The following is a 21,271-nucleotide window of genomic DNA, read 5'->3' as shown; positions in this document are numbered from 1 at the left end:
TGCATTCTCGCTCCCTCTTTCCCCGGAGGGCCCCAGACACCTGTCTCCTCAGCCCAGGGCCTCCCTGGAGTAGCTCCCCACATGCGGGTCCCCTAGTGGGGATGGCACGAGAAGGAGCTCGCCCTGCTCTCAGCAAGGAGACAAGACCGAGACCGCTGAATGGTGCAAGCTGTCTGGCTGTGAGGGCTGGCATTGCTCAGGGGAGACCCAGACAGTCCAGGAAGCCTACCTGGGAGAAGCTGAGTGGCCTCTGGACATGCAGAGGAGGGGAGGTCATTCCAAGGAAGTGGACAGCTGGGGCGAAGTGCAGAGAGTGACACTGGCTACAGGTGCCCTGCCTGGAAAAGGTGCCCACTGAGCTCAGGCCAGCCTCAGACACAGCTGACTCCTGGTTTAAAAGAACACCTGCTGGTGAAAGGTGACATTACACATTGTTTAGGGGCATATTCATATGTAGAAATGAAAGGATAAAGGGGAAAAAAAATACCTGCTGTGTGAATGGATAATAAATTATGGTATATCTATACAATGGAATACTACTCAGCAGTAAAGAGCAGTGAAGTGTTGATATGAATAACAACATGGATGAATTTCAAAATAATCATGCTGAGTGAAATAAGCCACATTAAAAAAAAAAAAAGAATACACAATCCATGGAGCAACTACAGGGGCTCCATTTCCTTCAAAACCCCTCCTCCTTCCACTGTGTCCCGCTTTTATCAAATTCTAGGAAGTGCAAGCTATCGTGATCAAAAGCAGGTAAGTGGGTGCCTGGGATGGTGGGGGAGAGAGGGGGCATGACCAAGGGGCGCAAAGCAACTTTTGGGGTGGTGAACCTGTGTTCATCACGGTTGTGGTGATGATTTCATGGGTGTATACATATGTGAAAATACACCAGATTGTCCACTTTAAACACATGCAGTTTAGTGTATGTCAATGATACCTCAATAAAGCGGTGTTTTAAAACCTGTTGAGCCCAGCTGCTGATTACAGCCTGCCTTTGGGGTTCCCCCTCCCCAGCTTCCACCCAGAACCCATGGACCAACTGCAGGGTCTCAGCTCCCTTCAAAATGCTTGCCCTCCTTCCCATGCACCCCACTTGGGATCCCGGGGCCCTGGGTAAAGGTCCAGAAAACACTGGACCTTTACTGGGCAAATATGGTGGAGACATCTGGGGGTAGGAGATGAAGGACATCCCCAATGCCACCCCACAAGGAGAACCCAAGGGTGCAGATCCCCTGCCAATTCCAGTGTTGGATGGGGGTTGGGGATGGGGCAGCACAGGCCCAGCACACTGGCTGATAGCAGAACAGGTGGAGAAGACGGGGGTGGGGGCACCCTGGTCCTGGGGGCACAATGTGCTCCCAGACACGTAGCCTCTAAAAGATACACTCATGGGCACATACACATACCCGTGAGCACATGATGGTAACCCGGACCCTAGGAAACACAGACCCTGAGACCCGTAACCATACATTTACATAAGCACTGGGCACACATGCATGCATTCATGCACACGTGGATGCACAAAACGATACACATAAAATACATGCCTGTCACACAGGGGCCATACACATCTAATAACAGCAGCAATTTGTCAAGCACTTAAATAGCTCTGAACTGGGAGTTTTACATGCATTTACCAGTTTCACCCTTACAGCAAACTTAGGAGGGAGAAAGGGACATTATCAACCCATTTTACTAATGACACATCTGAGCCTTGGAGAGATTAAGTGGATTGCCCAAGGTCACACAGCTGGTAGGAAAGGGATCTAGGCAAAGCCAACGATCTTACTCCAGGGCCTGAGTCATTAGCAATTAAGCGTTAACAGCCAGGAAATCATGAGTCTGGTGTGCTGGATACATTTATTTGTTTATTTTTAATTGACACATATTGATTGTACATATTTATGGGTACAGAGTTATATTTCAATACATGTATACAACACGTGATGGTCAAATTTATCATTTCTTCGTGATGAGAGCATTTGAGCTCCTCTCTTCTGGCCATTTGAGAAGATACAACAAATTCTTGTTAATTATAGATGCCTAGCAGTACTGTAGACCAGTAGAACTTAATATTCCTATCTAGCTGTGATTTTGTATCCCTTAACAAACTTCTCCCTATCCCTGCTCCTCCTTCCCTTCCCAGCCTCTAGTAACCACAATTCTACTCTACTTCCATAAGATTGACTTTTCTTTTTTCAGTTCCCACATATGAGTGAGAACATGTGGTATTTATCTCTCTGTGCCTGACTTGATTTTTTTGATACACATTAAAATATAATCATCACATGTAAAATGTGAAAAAAATGTTCATCCAGGTACCACCTAAAATCATCTTACATAGCACACTGGGGGATGCATGGCATTCTGTTAAATTGCCTCCCTGATACACATGTGTATACCACCAACACACAGAAGTGCAAGCCATGTCCTTGGCCCTCATACTTTGCTGGTGGGGTGCAGCATGGGGCAGCCAATGTAGAAAATGGTTTGGCAGCTTTTTATAAAATGAAACACAGCTGGCCGGGTGGCTCAGTTGGTTAGAGCACGGTGTTTTATCACCAAGATCAAGGATTCAGATCCTCATACTGGCCAGCCGCCAAAATAAAAGTAAAAAAGATAGAGGGGCTGCCCAATTAGCTCAGTTGGTAAGAGTGTGGTGTTAGAATGTGAAATACCGATCACACAACCCAGCACTCATGCTTCTGGGCATTTACCCAAGAGAAATGAAAACACCTGCATGTAATGACCTGTACGTGAATGTATAGCAGCTTTATTCATAATAACTCAAAACTGGAAACAACTCAAACATCCTTCAACTGGAGAATGGACAAGTAAAATCTGGTACATCCACACAATGACCACTACTCTGCAATAAAAATCAACATGACTACTGGTACCCACAACAACAGGGATGAATCTCAGAAGAAAGCTTAGTGAAAGGAGCCAGATGAAAAGACTGCATGCTGCATGATTCCATCTGTACATCATTCTGGGAAAGGCAAAACTGGACACAGAGAGATGGGTGGATATCAGAGATGGGTGGATATCAGAGTTGGGGGAGGGGACAAGATCTGACTACAAAGGGGCACAAAGGAAGTTTTTACAGTGATAGCTGTATCTTGATGGGGTAGTGGTTATACAACATGTACATTTGTCAAAATGCACCAAATTATATACTTCAAAAGGGTGAATTTTATTGTATATACATTATACCTCAAAAAGCAACAATAATTAACAAGCCAGCTCTTCATTAAGATGGAGGGAAGAGGGGCTGGCATTTCTGACCACCTCAGCCCCCACCTCACGCCACCCAGGGCAGCGCCTAACGGGAGACCCCCAAACCTGACCGGGCCTGTCGCTCTAACTAAGTTCCTTCCACATCTGTGAAGTGGAACGGGGGTGCCGTTCCCCGCCCCCTCACACGCATGGACAGGAGCGCCTCGGCAGCAGCAAAGCCCCACTCGCTGACTGGGGCCTGCAACGCCCCAGGCCTGCCTTCTCCTGCCCACAGTGTGGTCTCGGGCCATCAAGACAGCCACAGAGGCAGGCCCACCCCAGGAGCTGGTCACTGTTGCTCCTCTCTGTGCATGAGCTCGCTGTGTGGTCAACGGCCACCGAGCCATCTCTGTAAAGAGTACTTGAAAACCCCTTCGGTCTGCTGGGCACCCCCTGCCCATGGACTGTGGTTTCCTGTCACTTGGTGAACTTCTGACCACACCCTCCCATGCTCCCAGGCCACTGGAGGCTTTGAGCACTCCACTGCCATCTGCCAATCCCACCTCAGAAATACTCATCTACATCCCTGGGTACTGTCCCCTCCTGTCCACCCTGCTGCCGTGGCCCTAACTGCAGCCTCGTCACTTTTCTGAACCAGGGCCAGGGCGACTATAGTCTACACAACTATGCCCTGCATATCTCCCAGAGGTGCCGTTCTCATGGACTGCAACGTGAATGGTGCCCTCAGAGTGTCCAACGTGGTGGCCCTGACCAGGGTGACCACCACCTCCCCCACCCCTGGAGTCCTTGCTTCTGCTATCTCCCTCCTTTATCTCAGCTGGCATTAAAATCCTCGGACACTGGGATGGGGGGCACGGACACAGAAAGCAAAATGAGAATTATCCCTGAGCACAGCTCCAATGCCAAGGGTCTATGGGGGTGGAGGGGCAGGGCTTCTTCCCCACACTATCCAACAGGGCTCTCTCCCAGCACTTTGAAATACACTAAGATCCCTTAAGGTCCCCATTCTGTGGATGAGTGAGTTACCATTCAGACTGGTTAAGCAACTTTCTTGAGGTCACACAGCAATTATGTGGCAGAACCGGGACTTGAACCCTGGTCTTCCAATGCCATGTCCAGGGTAAAGGACTCTACTCAGCATCTAATACTGGAGCTCATTTTCCCCACAAGTCCGAGATGGCAGGCGTAGTGGGGAAAGGCTGTGTGCAGGAGGGGCCTGGCAGCCCAGGCTAGGGGAGCAAAAGCAGCAAAGAGCTTCGTGATGGTGGGCATGTCGGCCGCACAACTGCTCCACAGTGGCAAATGGTCCTGGTAGAGCCCCAGTCATGACACCTGGCTCCCAGCAGAGTTCTTGGGGAGGGCCCCCCTTAGTCACAGGTTTACAAGCTTCTTGGGAACCACAGTGGGGGCACCCCCCTCAGGCGTGGCTGCTGCTGACACAATGGAAACTCTCCCCCATGGCCCCATTCTTCCTGATCATTTATGAGCTGGCAGACACAAGCCTGACCAGCCCTCAGGGTGACCCTCAGCCAGCTCAGGATCACATTCCTGCCTCTCGGTGGGGTCCCAGGGGAGACGCTTGGGCACACATAGTCTCCAAAGTGACCTCCTCATTGCCCCCACCAGGCTCTGCCCCAGAACCACTAGAGGTGCCACAGATGCCTGGTTGGGCTCATCTGGGCTGCCAAGGAGGGACAGTGAGGGGGCTCACCACTCTGAACGACAGCGACAATCATCCTGACAATGCCCAACCTCTACATGGCTTAATGAGCAGCATCTTGATTTAAACCCCCAGTGCCGCTGTGACACAGATCCTCAGAAGTTAAGTTACATGCTTAGCCTCACTTTTCTCATCTGTGAAATGGGACCATGTCAGACCTTCTTCATGAGATTCTTGTGAGGATTAAAAGAGATGGTGTGTGAGGGGCCAGCCCGTGGCTCACTTGAGAGAGTGTAGTGCTGATAACACCAAGGCCACAGGTTCGGATCCCTATATAGGGAGGGCTGGTTAGCGCACTTGGGAGAGCGTGGTGCTGACAACACCAAGTCAAAGGTTAAGACCCCCTTACCAGTCATCTTTAAAAAAAAAAAAGAGAGAGATGGTGTGTGTAAAACTCAGTAAGTAGTTGCTATTATTATTATTACTGCTACTACTGTTATATCGCTCTCTGCTTTCCTACCTCCACACCTTGCTCAAGCCATTCCCCCACCCACGTATCTTCTCTCCCTGCCCTGCCTGTGCTTTCCAAATCCCACCCTCCTTTCAAGGCCCAGCTGATCCCCTTGCATTGGAGCTCACCTTCTTCTGAACCCATGGCCCTGACATGCTGGCGGTGCTGGCGCCATCATTATTACCTCCTATGAAGAAGGCTTGTCTCACTTTCTGGGCAGTGGGGCGGGGCAAAGAGCAGGAGCATTGTAGGCAGGAGGCCCCGGTTCAAACCCCAATGTGTGGCTTTGGGCAAGTTGCTTTGCCTCTCTGAACTTTGAGTTCTTTCTCTATAAAATGAGGCTCATCGTAGCTGCCCTGTGCACCACTCCAGGCTGTTGTGAGGACCCAGTGGGTTCATAGATGCAAAAGCATTTTGCAAACATTAACATCTGATCCCAACATACATCTTCTTTTTTTCTTTTCTTTTTTCTTTTTTTTTATAAAAGCAACAACCACCACCATAGGAATACATCAGCTCATTTCAGCCCAATAGGAAGCTGGACACCTCAGTCTTATTTTATCCCAAACACCCTAATCTCAGATTGCCAGGGTGGTCCTGATTTGGACTACTTTATACGCATTAATTCAATAGGGCTCCCTCGGGAGGAAAGAATTTGGGAGAACCATTGGAAGAGTTGGGATTCCTGACTCGGGATGGAAGGACAGGTGGGGAGGGGACTCAGGTAATAGAGATGATAGTAAAACTGGGCAGAAGTGAACTTCTCCATTCCTTGGAAGGGCCCACCTCCCTCCCTGTCTCTTGTTGCCAAGCCTCACTCAGGCCTATTTCTTTGCTGGGAACCTTTCCTTCCCCCTTTCCACCTATGTATCTGCCTTTCTTTACTTTCTCCTTCAGACCTTGACTTTTCCCAGAAGTCTTTCTGACCCCTAGACTGAGTTAGGAGCCCTGCGATGGATCTCTGGGGACCCTGTACACCCCCTAACAGAGCATCCATCACCAAGCAGCCTTTCTCAACTTGCTTCCTCCACAGGATAAGCCCAAATGCCCTGAGGCACCCATTGTAGGCAGTGCACGGACATGTCCCTGCTGCCATCCTTGGGAGAGCTAAGAAGAGAGGCACTCAGATCATTTTCTGTGCCTTGCAGAGCAGCTTTCTGGCTGGGGAAGGCTGCAGGGCTATCTGTGTCTGTCTGCTCCCTGACGAACTATGAGTCTGCTGAGGGCAGAGACCATTGTCTTTTTTACGGCTGTTTCCCCAGAGCCTCGCCCAGAGCACACAGCAGGTGCTCAATAGAAACTGTGAAATGAACTGCTGATGTTTGATTCCTCCACCTACCGATGACTTGGCAGGTGTTCAGGGAGCACCCACTTTGTGCCTTGCCCTTTCTGGTGCTCCGTAGAGAAATGAGAAAAAGAAAGCAATAAAGGGAGCAGCTTCCTTCCCTGCCCAGAGCTGAGATCCCACACTATATGCCTGACTACAGCCCTGCCTGCTCAAGAACCTTCAATAGCTCCCCACTTGCTGGTAGGAGAAAACAAGGAGAACAGAAAGGCCACGAGGGTTGATTATTTCTTGTATATCAGACACTGCACTCTATGCCCTTCCTATACAGCCTGTTCTCTCCCTTTCCATCCCTGCAATGTAGGTATCTGGGGGAAGCAGCCTCTACGATGACCCTAGCCATCCCCGTATCCACCTCTGGTCATTCATGCCCTTGGGTGAGCCCCTGCCCCCTAAGTGTGGGCTGGACCTAACAATCGGCTTGGATAAAACACAGCTGAAATGATGGGATGGCACGCCCCAGACTGGGTTACAAAAAGACTGTGGCTTCTGTCTTGGTTACAACCTCTTGTCTCTCTCAAATTGCTCTCTCTCAAATTGCCTCCATGAAGCAGCCTTGTGAAGCCCATGTGGTGAGGGACCAAAGGCTGCCAATAGCTGTGCCAGTGAGCTTGGATATGGGTCCCCTCCAGGGGGACCTATATCCAATGTCTCTACAAACTCTGGAGAGACATTAAGTCAGAGGCACTTAGCTAAACTATGCCAAGATTCCTGCCCCACAATTCCTGCCCCACAGAAACTGTAAGATAAGTAAACGTTTGCTGTGTTAGGCTGCTATATTTGAGGGTAATTTATTATGCAGCAATAGATAACTAATACAGCATCAGTAGTCCCATTTCACAGAGAAGGAGGCGCACTTGAGAACTAATAGCTTGCCCAAGGTCACATAGTGTGTAAGTGGTGGATCTGTGCTCTGAACTCAGACCTGTCACACTGCACAGATTCCTCAGTGGACACTGCTAGCTGACCGGAATGCTTAGTCCCTTCTCCTCTCCATGAACCCTCCCTCTACCCAACTCACTTCCTCCAAGGCCTCTGCAGCTCCCAGGCCAGGCCTGAGAATGAAGGTCAACTAATGGAAGTGGACACTGAACTCAGAGAGATGAAGGGACTAGCCCAAAGTCGCACAGCCAGCAAGAGCAGGACAGGCTTTGAACTCTCACGGAGAACACCTGCCCCACTGCCCTTCCTCTCCAGATCTTGCCTGGCCTCCAGGCCTCACTCAGGCCTCACCTCTTCTCACCTCCCTGGCAGTTTCTCCACCTGCTGCATGGTCCAGTGGACAGGGCCCGTACCCCACACTCCTCCCCTCTTACTCCTGGACTGAGTGTCTACCATGTGCCTGCTGCATGCCAGGCACTGGCTGACTTAAGGGACGACAGACATGGATCAGCCTGACGCCCACCCTCCTGGAGCCCGCGGGCCAAGTGGGGTGCGGGCACGTGTGTGCACGTAGTTCACAGACACACCTGCAGGCTCCAGAGGGCTCATCATGGCCCAAGTCCCCAGAACTGCTGCCAGGGGACAGGAGGCTCCCTGTGTGCTAATATCGGGTCCCATCAGGCCACTGGACACCTTCTCCCCTGCTTGTCTGTCTGGGGATTAAGGAACCCAAGAAGGACAAGTGGGGAGTCAGCCACAGACACAGCCTGACTTCCCCTTTGAGGAGCCAGGTGCATGACCTCAGTCACCATTTTCCTTTCTGGGCCACAGCATCCCCCTCTATGACAGGAGGGAGCGAGAACCATCCTCTCGGGTCCCCACACCCCTGCATTCTCCAACACTCGGGTTTGTTAAGTCCAGAGACCAACCTGGGGGTGACATGTATGTCTGGGTACATGTGTGGGTGTCATCCACACTCAACTCTTCAGTGACGGATCCATCCCTTGCCCTGGAGGGAGTGTGGAAGGGAAGTGAAGGAGGAAGGGAGGGAAGAGGAAGAAAAGAGGGGAGAGATGAAGAGGTGGAGCGGGGGCCTCCCAGTGCTGCTGCGGCCTCCCCTTGAGCACCGCCTCCCCTCCCCGCCAGCCTGTCCTCAAGGCCAGGAGCAGCTCTGGAAACCTGCTGGTGGAAGAGATCAAGCATGTAACTGCCGAAACCATTTTCCAAGTGAGAGTTCATTTCTACCATCGGTCCCCTGCCAAGCTGTCCCAGACAAGCTGACTCCTCACTGCCAGCCCCAACACACACACACGTGCACACACACATACTGGCATGTCAGAGCCACAGGTGCCACCAATGTGGCTGTTCACACATGGAAACACAGATGTGACAACATGCAACCCCTTAAATACACAGATGGAGGCACATCCCACAGGTGCACAGAGACACCCAAAAAGGTACACAATCTGTAGACACCAGAAGAGAGATCCTAAACACGTCCACAAACACAAGACCAGAAACACCCCCACACGGAGTCCTGGGTCACCCTGTCACCTTCCCTCACCCCGTCCAGCCCAGCAATCCACAATCTTTGGCTTGAAACAAACCAAAAGCCCCAGGCCACAGTGAAATACAATCAAGGACCATTTCAACACGTCTTCGGGAGCAAGTCCTGCATCTCCCACTGGCCCCATCTCACCTCCCAGAAGGAGGCGAACCCAGAGCCACTGGGGCAGCCAGTGTACACAGGTATAGGCACTCATGGTAAAGACGTGTGAGGACTACACTTTGGGTCCTGGCTGGGGGTCTGGGGACTCAAGCAAACATCCCAGGCTGAGGCCCAGCCTAAGGAGGGTTGTCCTGGCAAGGGGTTGGGGGCTGAGGCAGAGGGGGCATTTGCCTAGTGCTCACCGATGACCACCCAGCCCAGATGCCCAACTCCTAGAGTTCTCAGAGCAACTCCAGCTATCCTCCTATCTCCAGGGAAACAGGACACAAGGGATGGGACAAGGAAGGGAATATGACCCTGGGCTCAGAATGCCCTTCCAAGCCCTCTTGGTTTTCACCATGTTAGGTGCTCTGCTTACACTGATCCCTGTAATCCTCACAGTAATGCTATGAAGAGGGTACTATTACCAGCCCCATGGACAGATGAGGAAACGGAGGCTCGGGAAGACGCTTGCCCTCATCACAGCACACATCTATCTATTCCAGAACATCAGCTGAGTGACCTCGGGGTCCTCACCCCCTGGTGGAGCCCGTGCTCCAAGTCAGCTGGAGGACAGTGTGTTGCATCTCAAGCCCGCTGAGGACCTCTCTGTCCTTCCCAGGCCACAGGCTTACCCACGTGTGACTCCAGTGGAAAATGCTGGTCGGCTCAGACCCTCTCCAACAGGCCTGCTGGGGCCAGTGAGCCCTGAGAAGGGCCCCTGCCCCACAGACAGGCAGGGCCAGGTCCAGGTCAGCCCAACCCGAGTCTCAGGCCAAGGCCCAGGCAATGGCACTGCCCCTGGCCTGGCTCCGGATTATGTGTCTTCCAGGGCCTTCCATCTGTCACTTGGCCCTCCAGGCCCAGGACAAAATTCATTTCCTTTTAAGAGAGCCAATGATTTGCTTTTCCCATGTCTTTCCCTGCCTCTTTCTTTTTAAATTAGAAATTACTCTCCCAAAGTCCAGCACCCAGAAAGGGGAAGCCACTTGGTCACCAGTCCTGACCATGGCCTCACACTGACTCCTGCACCACCCTCCTGCCTCCCTGGGCCTCCCCCAGATTCCTCAGCCCACTAACTCAGCAGATGGAGGTGGCCCCGTCTCTTAATACCCTGCCTGAGTGGGGAGGATGGGACATAGCAGAGTGCAGCAGGGACTCCCCAAGGTCAGCCCATGCTGCTCTGGTACCCCCCAGTTTGTGAAGGAACCCCAGTTCCCAGGGCCCTGGGTGGAAGGCTTCCCCTTTCTGGGTTTATTGCCACATCATCAGCCATGTTGATCCCAAGACCACAGCACCAGACCCAGGGGGACAAAAGGACAGGATTTGGGGCAGGGAGGAGCCCTGCAAACAGGGAGCCAACCAGCCACCTCCCTCCTACCCCATGACCCCCCGCCTGTGGGTCTGTCTATGGATGTGAACCCAAGGGGTTCTGAAGTTCATTGGCCTCCCCCACAGAGCACACACCTTGAGAACCAAGGCCAGGCAATGTGGGGGGCTGTCAGTTGCACAGCCGTGTGCTTAGGCACAAGCCAACACAAGTACACACCCACAGACACTGCCAGTGTACACTCAGGAACACAGAAACACACACTCGTGCACACACACATATGCCCATACATCTCTCCCCCGCTCCATCATGGAACACAGCACCACCTCCATGCCCACATCCCAGGGCCCACAAACAGGTCCCCTCAGCTGCCTAATTGTAGTATGCCTCAGTCCCAGGGAGAGGCAGGTAGGGGCAACCAGGACCTCACATCCACTTGGGGATGGTCAGCACCCTAGTAAGAGGTCAGGAGACTTTATGGGGAGACTCAGATGCCTGGCTTCCCTCCACCGTCAGGGAAAGCCCCTCTCTGCCCACTCTCCCTAGAGCCCAGCAAGGAGTGAAGAGGCAGGGGGGATGACCAAGCCCTCCGCCCCGGTGCCTCTCTGCCCCAGCCTCCCCAGGTGGTCTCCAGGCTGGGGGTGGACGGGCCCGGGCCCCCAGGCATCAGCTGGGGCCTTACCGTGGAGGGTGCTCCGGGTGATCTGTCCCCCCATCGTGGGCAGCGGGCAGCACAGCCACCTCCGTTTGGCCAACCAGCCTCGTCACCAAGCCGCCCTGGCCGCCAGCTCCCCTCCTCCTCCCCCCTGTCTTCCCCCGCAGCAGCCGGTGGCCGGCATGGCACGGCCAAGCCCAGCGGCCCCTCCTGTGTCCCCACGCGCTCCCTCCCGCACACAGCCGCCTGCCCGCGAGCCGCGAGGCCGGCCACACACGCACGCACACCCCTCTGGCCCTGCTCCCCACCGCCTCCCAGTTCCCACCCACTCTGGAGCCTCCCCACCTCCCCGCGCTGGTAAAGCCGATGGGATCTGTCATGTTTATTTACATAAGGAGGAGGAGACTGGAGGCTTCCTGAAATAGCAGCCGAGCTCCAGAAAGCGCTGGAGATGCCCCAGCCCAAGCAGGGACACACAAACATGCACACACACGCATTCCCCATCACACACACACACCCACACACACACACACACACACAAGCACCATGCTATGGATGGAGTGACATACACACACACACACACACACACACACACACACACACACCTCACCATTGCTCAGGCCTACAGCCATTCATTCTTCACATGCCATCGCTCACCCACGACATGCAGACACTGAGTGAGGTGAGGACACGAGGGTGAGCAAAACAGACATTGTCCCTGCCCTCAAGGAGTTCCCAGTCAAGCTAGTGAAGCTTATCAACAAAGAGCTGACACGGCTCAGTGTTCCTCCAGGCTCTGTTCCAAGTACATTACAAGTATTAACTCCTTCGGTCCTCAGAAGCTGAATGATGAGATCAGTTTTATCATCAACAGGTACCACTATTATAATTAACTTACAGATGACGAAACTGACACAGAGAGAGATTACTCACCTGAAGTGGCAGGGCTGGGACATAAACCCAGGCGGCCTGGCACCGGGACTCAGGCTTTTACCCCACACCACATCGTCCCTTTAATCATGCACGTACACACCCCAACACAGAAAGAGCCACACCATACGTCCCTCTCATGTCACATGGAGATCACATGTGCAGGCTCATGAGAACTCACAAGCATTCACCATTGTGCACTTAACCACCCACTGCCTGCCAGACACTCTCACATGGTTACATACACACCTTGCAACATACACACACAACACACATGCTCCCATGCAGTTGCTGGAAAAATCATAAGGTGCAGAACCTGGCACCCCACCATGGGGGCAGGGGAGAGGGAACAGTGCCAACAGAGGGAAGAGGGAGGTGGGAAGGCAGGCCCCTTGGGCCCCAGGCAGGCACGTGGGAGACCAGGTCACCACCAAGAGAGCAGCCACCCTGCACCAAGCACTCACTGTGTGCCAGAAGAGGCAGAAAAGAACTCAGGGGTTCTGAGAGGCTGAGGAGCTTGCCTGAGGTTACCCAGTAGGTCAGAGGCAGAGCCAGGGCTGTGGGACAATCCTGTCCATAGCAGGCTCTCCTCAGGACAGGGGCCTCTCCTAGGACAACAGAACAGCTCCCTCGTCCCAGGCCCTGGCCCGGCCCCCAGTCCCTGTCCTCAGGTCTGGGTGCAGAAGGTCTGGGTGGGGAAGGAAGACCATTGAGTGAGTGGGAATGCAGAGGAGTAGAGGCTGGGGAAGGAGTTGTGGGAAAGACTGGGGCTACCTCGAATCAGATGGAACTCAGAGGCCTGGCCCTGTAAGGGGCAGTGCTGCCACCCACTGTGTGGGTCTGGGGGCGCGGCAGGAGAACAGGGAGGGCTATTTGGGACACAAGGCTATGCACTGGGGAGGCAAGAATTTCTACAAGATATATGTGAGTTCTACCTTGTGCTGCTTTGTTTCTTGAGTTATACTGAATTCTGGATAGGGAATCTTCCATAGGTGTCTTTCCCAGAGATTTCTACGATAGGCAGACCCTGGCTCTCGTGGGCTTACGGTCCAAAGGGAAACAGATGTTTATCAAGTAGCCTCACTAAGGAACATATAATCACAATCCTAGAAAAGTGTCTGAAAGAAAGGAGCAAGGTTCGGGGGAGCTCAGAACAGGCTTTCCTGAAGAGCAATAGTGAAGGCGGGATCTGAAGGCAAATGTCCATGCATTGTTGAGGTAGGTTAGGGGAGAGAGTGCTCCAGAGAGTGAGCACATGTGCAAATGCCCTGTGGCTGGAGGGAGCCCAGCACATTCGAGAAGCGAGGTTGGTATGGTTGGAGCAGGGTCAGCAGGACGAGCCTGGGGAAATTTTCTGTCAGCAAGCCAAGATGGGTCGGGGTACACCAGGAGGGCCTCGAGGAGCAGGCTGAAGAGTCTGGCTTTGAGAGCAATAGGGAACCCCTGACAGGCGTCCACACAGAGGCAACAAGACCAGGCCTTCATTTCAAAAAGGTTACTCTCTCATCTGGTGTGAAGAATGCCCAGGAGGAGGCAAGAGACGCCAGGGGAGATGCAGTGCATCCAGCATCGGCAGGGCTGGGCCTGTACGTGACTTGCCCCCGCTGCCCTCGGGCTCAGCACTGGGCCCCACAGAGCAGGCACTCGGGAGATATCTCACGAATGGAACTGAACTCATGTAATTGTCCAGAAACAGGATTGTGGGAAAGTAGCCATGCAGTAAGCAAGCAGGGATGGCAGGGTGGGGGCTCAGCCAGCTGGGAATCCTTCAGGTGGGCGGTGGCTCTCACTCTGGCCACTTGAGCAAAAATAGAATAGAGAACGGCGCAGCAGCCTGGGCAGCCCTGGGCCTTCACAGCGCCACAATCTGAAGGGGTTTTCCAGCAGACTTGCTGGGGCCTGTTTCCTACAATCCGCTTCCCCAATTTAAGTAGGAAGTGCCAGTGTCCTATGTCTGAGTTGTCCCTCCCCCACCACTTCCCCAGAGTGGTGTCCACGGTCTCTGCAGTGGGGCCAGGCCCTTGACATGGCAGGCAGAGCCGCACCCCTTCTCTGTTATGTTCATTGGGGCATCATAAAATTCATTTAGCCATAGGATTCTGCTACTAAAGGGGTGAAAAAACCACTGACCTACATCACTCATTCATTCATTCATTCACGCATCAAGCATTCACCGAGTGCTAACTATGGACCAACTGGTAAGCACAACCAACTCTTGCCCTTCAGAAGCCACTGGTGTAACAGGGGAGATGGCCAAGAAAAGAGGCAATTCCAGGTCCCAGCAGGAGCCAGGCTGGGATCAAGAAATGAGGTTCTTTGGGCTCTGGCTAAGTCATGTCAGTGTTCCATTCTGCAGCCACACTTTGGAAGGATGTGAAAGGGGAATGGAGAGTCTATAAGCAAATCTACAGAAGAGGCTATAAATGCCACCATTTACTGAACATTTAGTATATGGCAGGCACTGTGCTAAGTATTTCACACACATAACGTCAGCTAATCCCACATCCCTTCAGGAGTTATAATCACCCCCATTTCGCAGACTATAAAACTGAGGCTCAGAGAGGTTATACAGAAGGGAAAACAAGCAGGCTTCAAACCCAGACTTGCCTGCCATCAAAACTCATGCTCTATCCAGAAAAGGTCAAAGGGCAGGGGCTCCTCTTGCTTGGGGAAGAGAAGAAAAGGGAGAGTGGGCCTTCTTCTTAAGGAGTCACAAGGGGTCTGTGTGACGGCAGAGACTAGTACTTTTCAGTGGACAGAAGGTGACATCCTGGGAATAAAGCCTAAGTGGTTGGGCAATGGGGCTGGACTTCTCACCCACTAGTGGGTGGCCCAGACAGACGCTGGTGATCCCGTCCTGGAAATCTTGGAGAAAGCAGAACCATTCCACACGCAGGAAGCAGGGCTGGCTATGCCACTGGGGGCTCCTTGTCTGACCAAATTCCTGATGGGCTTCAGAAAGAAACTCCCTTCCTTTCCAGGCCAGCTGCTCTGTCCTCCTGCCCCACTTGGGGAACCTCAGCCTTCTTGGCTGTGAATCCATTAAGTTCCCGAGACCTTCCCCACTCCAAAGCCATCCCTCCTCTCCCTGCCATCTCCCTGTCTCCTGAACCTTTTCTGCCAGCTTCTCTTCCCTTTAGGGTACCATCTTGGTTTCCGTGGTGGGCTACCTAGCCCAACTCTTTCCTCACCAAGTCCTTTCTCATCAACATCCCCCAAGACCCAGCACCCTCATCCCTAGCCTAAACCTGCCCTCTCAGAACTTAAGTGTAGGGCAGGGCCAGCAACTGCAGAATAAAATATGGAACAAATTCACTGGGCAATAGAAACCATCAGAATCACAGACTCCAAGATCTTTGAGGCAAAAGAGCCTTCAAAGAGCTCTGGGCCCAGTGCCTACCTTCAGGTAGGCAGAGAAGTACTGTGCCCATTTTACAGATGTAGCAAAGGAGATCTAGTAACTTGTGGAGACTCTCCCAAGGTTGCACAGTGGATAGAGGTAAGGAGGACTTGAACTCAGGATTAATGTCTTCCGGTGCTGTGCTTAATATGACATACAGGTCTGGACATCAGGAGGTATAGAAGATAAAACTGGACAAGGGAGAGGGCGTAGTGCTCTGCTGTGAGGTAGGGGGAAGCGATTGGTGTCTGGAGAGGTCGGAGGGGAGAGGTGGACCTGCTACAGAGGAGCTGGGAGGCAGCTTCTGTTTGCTATAGTGCTTTTTTCATCAAGAACAAGGGATAATTCGATTGAGCTGAAGAGTCACCTGGCATTTGGGGCTTAAGGGTGACCTTCCAGGGCCATCCGCCCTACCCGAACCTGGCACTGGAGAACAAGAACAGAGAACCAAAATAGAGGTGGGAACCAACAGCTTCCTCATATGTCCAGACCAGGACAAGAGAGGAGGTTGCTGCCTAGAGTCTGGGAGAGAGAGATGTGGATGGAGATGAGGACAAAGACACACGAAGGGCCAGAGATGGAGCACGTGAGCTGTGTGCTGCAGAGAAACTGGAGCCAGGGAGCCCAGAGGGTGTCCTCTGGGGCTGGGACAGGTGCCCCAGCAGTGACAGCTGCCAGCCACTCAGGATGATGGGAACACAACAGGTGCAGAGGCAGGGCAGAGACTGAAAGGGAATCTGAGAAAACAGCCTGGCGTTGGGCGGGCTTCCCAGCCCCAGGCCCATTGCCAAAGCAGCCCTTAGACCCTCAGAGACACAAACACACCTGCTCGTGCACCCCAGTTCAGGGCCTCAGGGCAGACCTGGCCAGCCTGGACCAGAGGGGTTGTCATCCACATCATGCAGAAAAGACCAAACAAGGAAGAAACCAGGTTTCTCTTCCCAGGACACAGTGTGCCAGGCAGAGCCCATGCCCACAGAGCCCCCAGCTGGAAGCAGACATTCACCTGTGATAAGATCTGTGTCCCTAGCCAGGAAGAGTGGATGGATGTGCCCATCCCAGGCCTGTGGAGGTTGGGAGCTCTGGTCATGAGGTCAGATAGGCGAGCTCCTGAGCTTCTCTGAGCCTCGGCCATCCCTTCTCTAAGGTGGAGAAAACAGGGTGCAGGAGCTGGTGAGGTCTGAATAACATAACATCTGTAGAGCACACTGCCTGGCTCCATAAATAATAACTACAGCTGCTGTTGACGTTGCTGTCTTCTCAGAGACCCAGAGAACCCAGGAATCCAGGGAGAACCTGGGAGAGGAGTGGCTTGGGATGCAGGACATGAGCATAGCACTAAGAATACATGTTACTCTGAGGAGAAGCCAAGGGACCTGCTTTGATAAGAGCCATCCTCCTGCTCAGCACCTGCTTGCCCTGCACCAGGCGCTGTTCTAAGCTTTACGTAGATTATTGCATGCAGGCCCCACGTGCAAATGCCACTCGGAGTGCTGGGTAACAGTCAGCTCTTCTAAGTAGATTAAACATTGTCCTCTGTTACCTGGTTGGCGCTCTGTTTTTGTTCAGGAGTAGAATGAATTTTAAACTTGAAGCTAGCCCTTGTCACAGTGATCACAGGAAATAAATTACCAGGGTCTGAATTCATAAGATTTGCTTCCCACAGTATAACCTTGCTGGAGAAGACGAGGAAGGGCAGACAATGCGACATTTATGGAAGGAGGAAAGGCAGAGAGATGAGGAGACCCAGGGTGACGTGGAGACCCAGAGTGACGCAGAAGATAGGACATATGTGCTGGAAGAAGGCAGGAGCCACAGGCATCAGAGACGCGGAAGCACACTCTACTGATCCCTACTGGGCCTGTCTGGATTATGAGAAAAGCTGGCAGCTGATAGCGGGAGGTTAAATCCTTCCTCCGCAGGCAGTCCCCCTCCCCCAATCCCTCCCTCCCTCCACCCACCCCCCAAGCACACTCAGACACACACCTTTGAGCCACATGGCTCAGACAAGGCTCCCGGCACCCACCCCTTCTGAAGCCACCCAAGGCTGGGAGGCACCCCAGGTCTCCTGCGGCCCCCTCCTTCCTCTGAGGAGTCTGTTTCCTCTGGCCCTCTCCTGCCGCCTGCCCCTCCCAGTCCTGAATTATGGAGGGATGGGCGAGCCCAGGTCCAGCTGACCTGGTCCTCCACTTCCCCTCCATGCCCCGGCCTTGGCCCTGCCCGCTGCCCGCTGCTGGGGCTTCTCAACCTGACCTTCGGGCTCAGACAGGAGGCATCAGCAAGATAGAGTGATAGTGCAGGATCCCCTGGGGCCCAGGCCTTTGTCTTGGGCACACCCAGTCAGTTCCCAATGATCTCACACCACTAAACACTAATTGCCACCACTTACAGTGCTGTCTACACTAGCGGCTTCACCGTCCAGGTGGCCGATGAGAGCAGGCTCTGGAGTCAGACTGCCTGGGTTCAAATCTTGGCTCTAACACCCACCTGATGTCTATTTCCTCTACAGAAGAATGGGGTTGATAATAACAGTGCCTACATGGCAGGGCTACTGGGAGGACCGAGTGAGCTCACACCAGAATGTGCTCAGACAGCCTGGGACACGTAGGAAGTGCTGTGCGTGTGGCAGCACACGGATGGGCTGCGCTACACAGGTGTAGAGCTCTGTACAAAGAGAACGTCTTGAACTCTGTGCAAAGGCCCGTCATGACCCCACTTTACGGATGAGGAAACGGGACACGGAGCAGAGTTAGGACGTGCTCTCATGTCTGCCCAGAGCTGCTGCACCAGCTGCCTGGGGCTTCTGCCCCCGCAGAGCTCTTTCACCCCCCTAGGTCCAGCTGCCACCCCACCCCTTGGTGGCCTCTGACCTGGCTCCCTTAAAGGGTCTTTACCCCATCAGTGGGGGTCGCAGCACCTCTTCCTCCTACAAAAATCAGGCAAGGACAGATGCTCGTCCTTTTTAATGAATCAGCAAAACAGATGCTTAAGGGATGGAAATGAATTGCTAAAACTATAAAGTGTCAGAGCTGGGACCAGAACCCAGATTTCAGGCTCGGGAGTCCAGCCTCCAGAGCTTTGTCTACCACATAGTGCTGCCCTCAAGATTAGCCATTTTCAGATAAATGAACACATTATCAGCCAGAGATGCCCAGGATCAGTGCAGGCACAAGTGCAAAGTTTGCTGATACCAACGTTACCCAGCTCCATACTCTGGCTGTGGTATGCCCACAAGTCATTGTCCTGCCCCACCAGGGTCCCTGCTGTACATCCAGGCACCAGCCTGCAGGCCACGCTCCAACCAGGCTCTGGGCCCACACCCACACTGGGGGCCAGAGGGTCTCTGAGCTCCAGGGAACAGAGCTTCAGCAACATACTGTGTCCAAAGGGGAAAGTGAGGATTGATGCAGGGGCATCAGCCCTCACAGGCCCTGAGACAAAAACCTGAAAATGCTCTGAAAAGAGAAAGGGGATGGCAGGTCCTTTTCAGGGGCAGGGCTCAGCTGGACCCAAAACTCAGCTGGAGCTTCTGTTCTTGCAGAGCAAATGTGAGAGACGACTTCAAGTCCAGACACTGAACTCTGCCAGGTCCGTGCCCACCACCCAGGGGCCATGACCCAGAGCACAGAGGACATTGCCGTGCTGGTAGCAGAGCCAAGGGCAGTACCCCCAGGCACAGAAGCACCTGTGGGTAGTGGTGTCCAGGCAGGGCCACTCAGGAGAGGCCAGTGGCTATCATCTCCCCTGAGTCCATGAAGGAACTCTGTTTCCTGCCACCATACCCCCCATACTAGCCCCAGACTGAGTCCCTGACCTGAACCTCAGACAATCTCACATTTCACAGCCCCATACATGGATAGGACTCTCAGTCCCTAAAGGCCTGGGGACAATGGGCATGGAGCTCCTCAGTGTTGGCCACCTTCCCTCTGCAGCTAGAGCTCAGGTGTGGTTGACCAAAGGCAGCTGTCAGGACTATGGTCCTCCTGCCCAAAGGACAGCTCATGCACAGGGTGGATGCAATGACAGAAAGCCCACTTTCCTCCCTGGAGCTGTTTCCTGCAGCTGCCCCATCTCCCAAATTACATATCCATCCATTGCTCCCACCTTCCTTTCCTCTCTCTCTAGCAACACCTCTCAGGCTCCGCTCCCAAGATGTCCCTCTCTTTGAGATTATTTTCTCCCTGCCTTTCTCCCTCCTGCTCTGGAGCCAGGGGTCAGACAAGCCACCAAGACCCCACATTGTACAAGGTGGACTCTTCAGCATTAAAATCTAGAGGACAAAGCCTTCCCTGGGAGTCAGGAGGTCATGGCAAAACTTGACCAGGCTTGGGAAGGTCTCACGGAGGGCAGCCCCTTTTAATGCCTCCATAATGTCTCCCTCCCAGTGGTGGGGGTTGGGGGGCATGAAAGCCCCAGGAGGTGGGTTCATGCAGCTCCTGTGTTGGGCCCCACCAGTGAGCAAATAGGAGCCCCATCCCCTCTCTAAAACAAATGCCCCACCCTCACAACCTCAACCCTGCTTAGCCAAACCCACTTCCTCCTGGAGAGGAGACCTCTTTGTTCTCAGGGCTAGTTAAGGGAGATGGGCTATGTTACATATTGTTTGGGGGTCCACTTTTACTAGTCTTGACACTGCCTGCCATAGTGCACTGTGTGACCTTGGGCAAGTCAATCTCCTCTTGGGGCCACTGTTTTCACACCTTAAAATGAAGGCATTGGACTCATTCATCTTTGGCTCTGAACCAGGAGTTCCCTGAATCAGGAATGTGGGAGGGAGATCATATGGAGTAGACAATCAAGAATTCCTGAGCTGTCTGAAGCAGCAGCCCCTTCCCCTGCCCCTCTTTCCACAAAGCTCTGGTGGGAAACCAAGGCTGGGCCAGCACGCCCTCAGCTAGGCATTACTGCTTCTCAGTCCTCCTCCTGACCCCACGCAACAAGAGCGTGTTCACAGAAACCAAGTTCTGTGACCTGGTTCACCCCTCAAGTCCTACTGTCCAGGCCAGAAGTCTGCTGTTGCCTGGATTCTCCCATCTAAGCAGTCACTGTGTCCCCGAATCCATCCCCTCCTTCCATTCCTTGGCTTCTCCCACAGTTCAGGCCGCCTGCATCATCCTGATCTAGACAATTATACAAACCTCCCATCCCCTCTGCAGGGCTGCCAGGCTGATTAACCCAGCCAGGTCACTGCCCAGCTCAGAGCCCCCAGTGGTTCCCAAGCATCACAGGATAAACTTGACCCCCTTTGGGGAACATTCAAGGTCTTCTATGAACTGGCCCCAGCCCATGTGGCTGGATTCCCCCACCCCATGGACCTATATTCCCTGGACACAAGCCACGTGTGTCCTAGAACATGCCCACATCTCACGTGTCCATGGCTCTTTGAACACTGTCCCTCTACCTGGAATGTCCTGCTCCACCTTGATCACTCAAAAACACCCACCTTACCTTCAGCCCTAGGCTCACAGGGGTCTTTCCCCTGAGATGTCCCAATGCCCCCAGGCAGAATAGACTAGACCTTCCTTCCACAGGGCTCGCCCAGCCCTCCGTGCCGCCCCCGCCCCCCCCCAGGCCTGCAGCAAAGGCAAGAGGCCCCTCACATGC

General features: G+C 53.4%; 1 protein-coding gene across 7 annotated transcripts in view; it reads right to left on the bottom strand.

Annotated features, from left to right (window-relative positions):
• Positions 1 to 11,633, bottom strand: part of NEURL1 (neuralized E3 ubiquitin protein ligase 1) — a 33,249-nt gene extending 21,616 nt beyond the window's left edge. For 2 of the 7 annotated variants that reach the window (XM_063102350.1, XM_063102352.1), the window contains exon 1: positions 11,365 to 11,620. Coding sequence is in view for 2 of the 7 variants with exons in the window: in XM_063102353.1 (XP_062958423.1) it covers positions 11,365 to 11,398 (34 nt within the window). In the remaining 5 variants the exon portion in view is untranslated. Of the gene's footprint in view, positions 1 to 229; positions 339 to 8,573; positions 8,654 to 9,987; positions 10,065 to 11,364 lie in introns of those variants that run through there. The other 5 variants (XM_063102349.1, XM_063102351.1, XM_063102354.1 and 2 more) reach the window with 4 other exon arrangements.
• Between the last annotated feature and the right edge of the window lie 9,638 nt (positions 11,634 to 21,271).

This window comes from Cynocephalus volans, chromosome 7 (assembly GCF_027409185.1).
Source record: "Cynocephalus volans isolate mCynVol1 chromosome 7, mCynVol1.pri, whole genome shotgun sequence".
Classification (NCBI taxonomy): Eukaryota; Metazoa; Chordata; class Mammalia; order Dermoptera; family Cynocephalidae; genus Cynocephalus; species Cynocephalus volans.
This window is presented reverse-complemented; position numbering and strand designations above follow the sequence as displayed.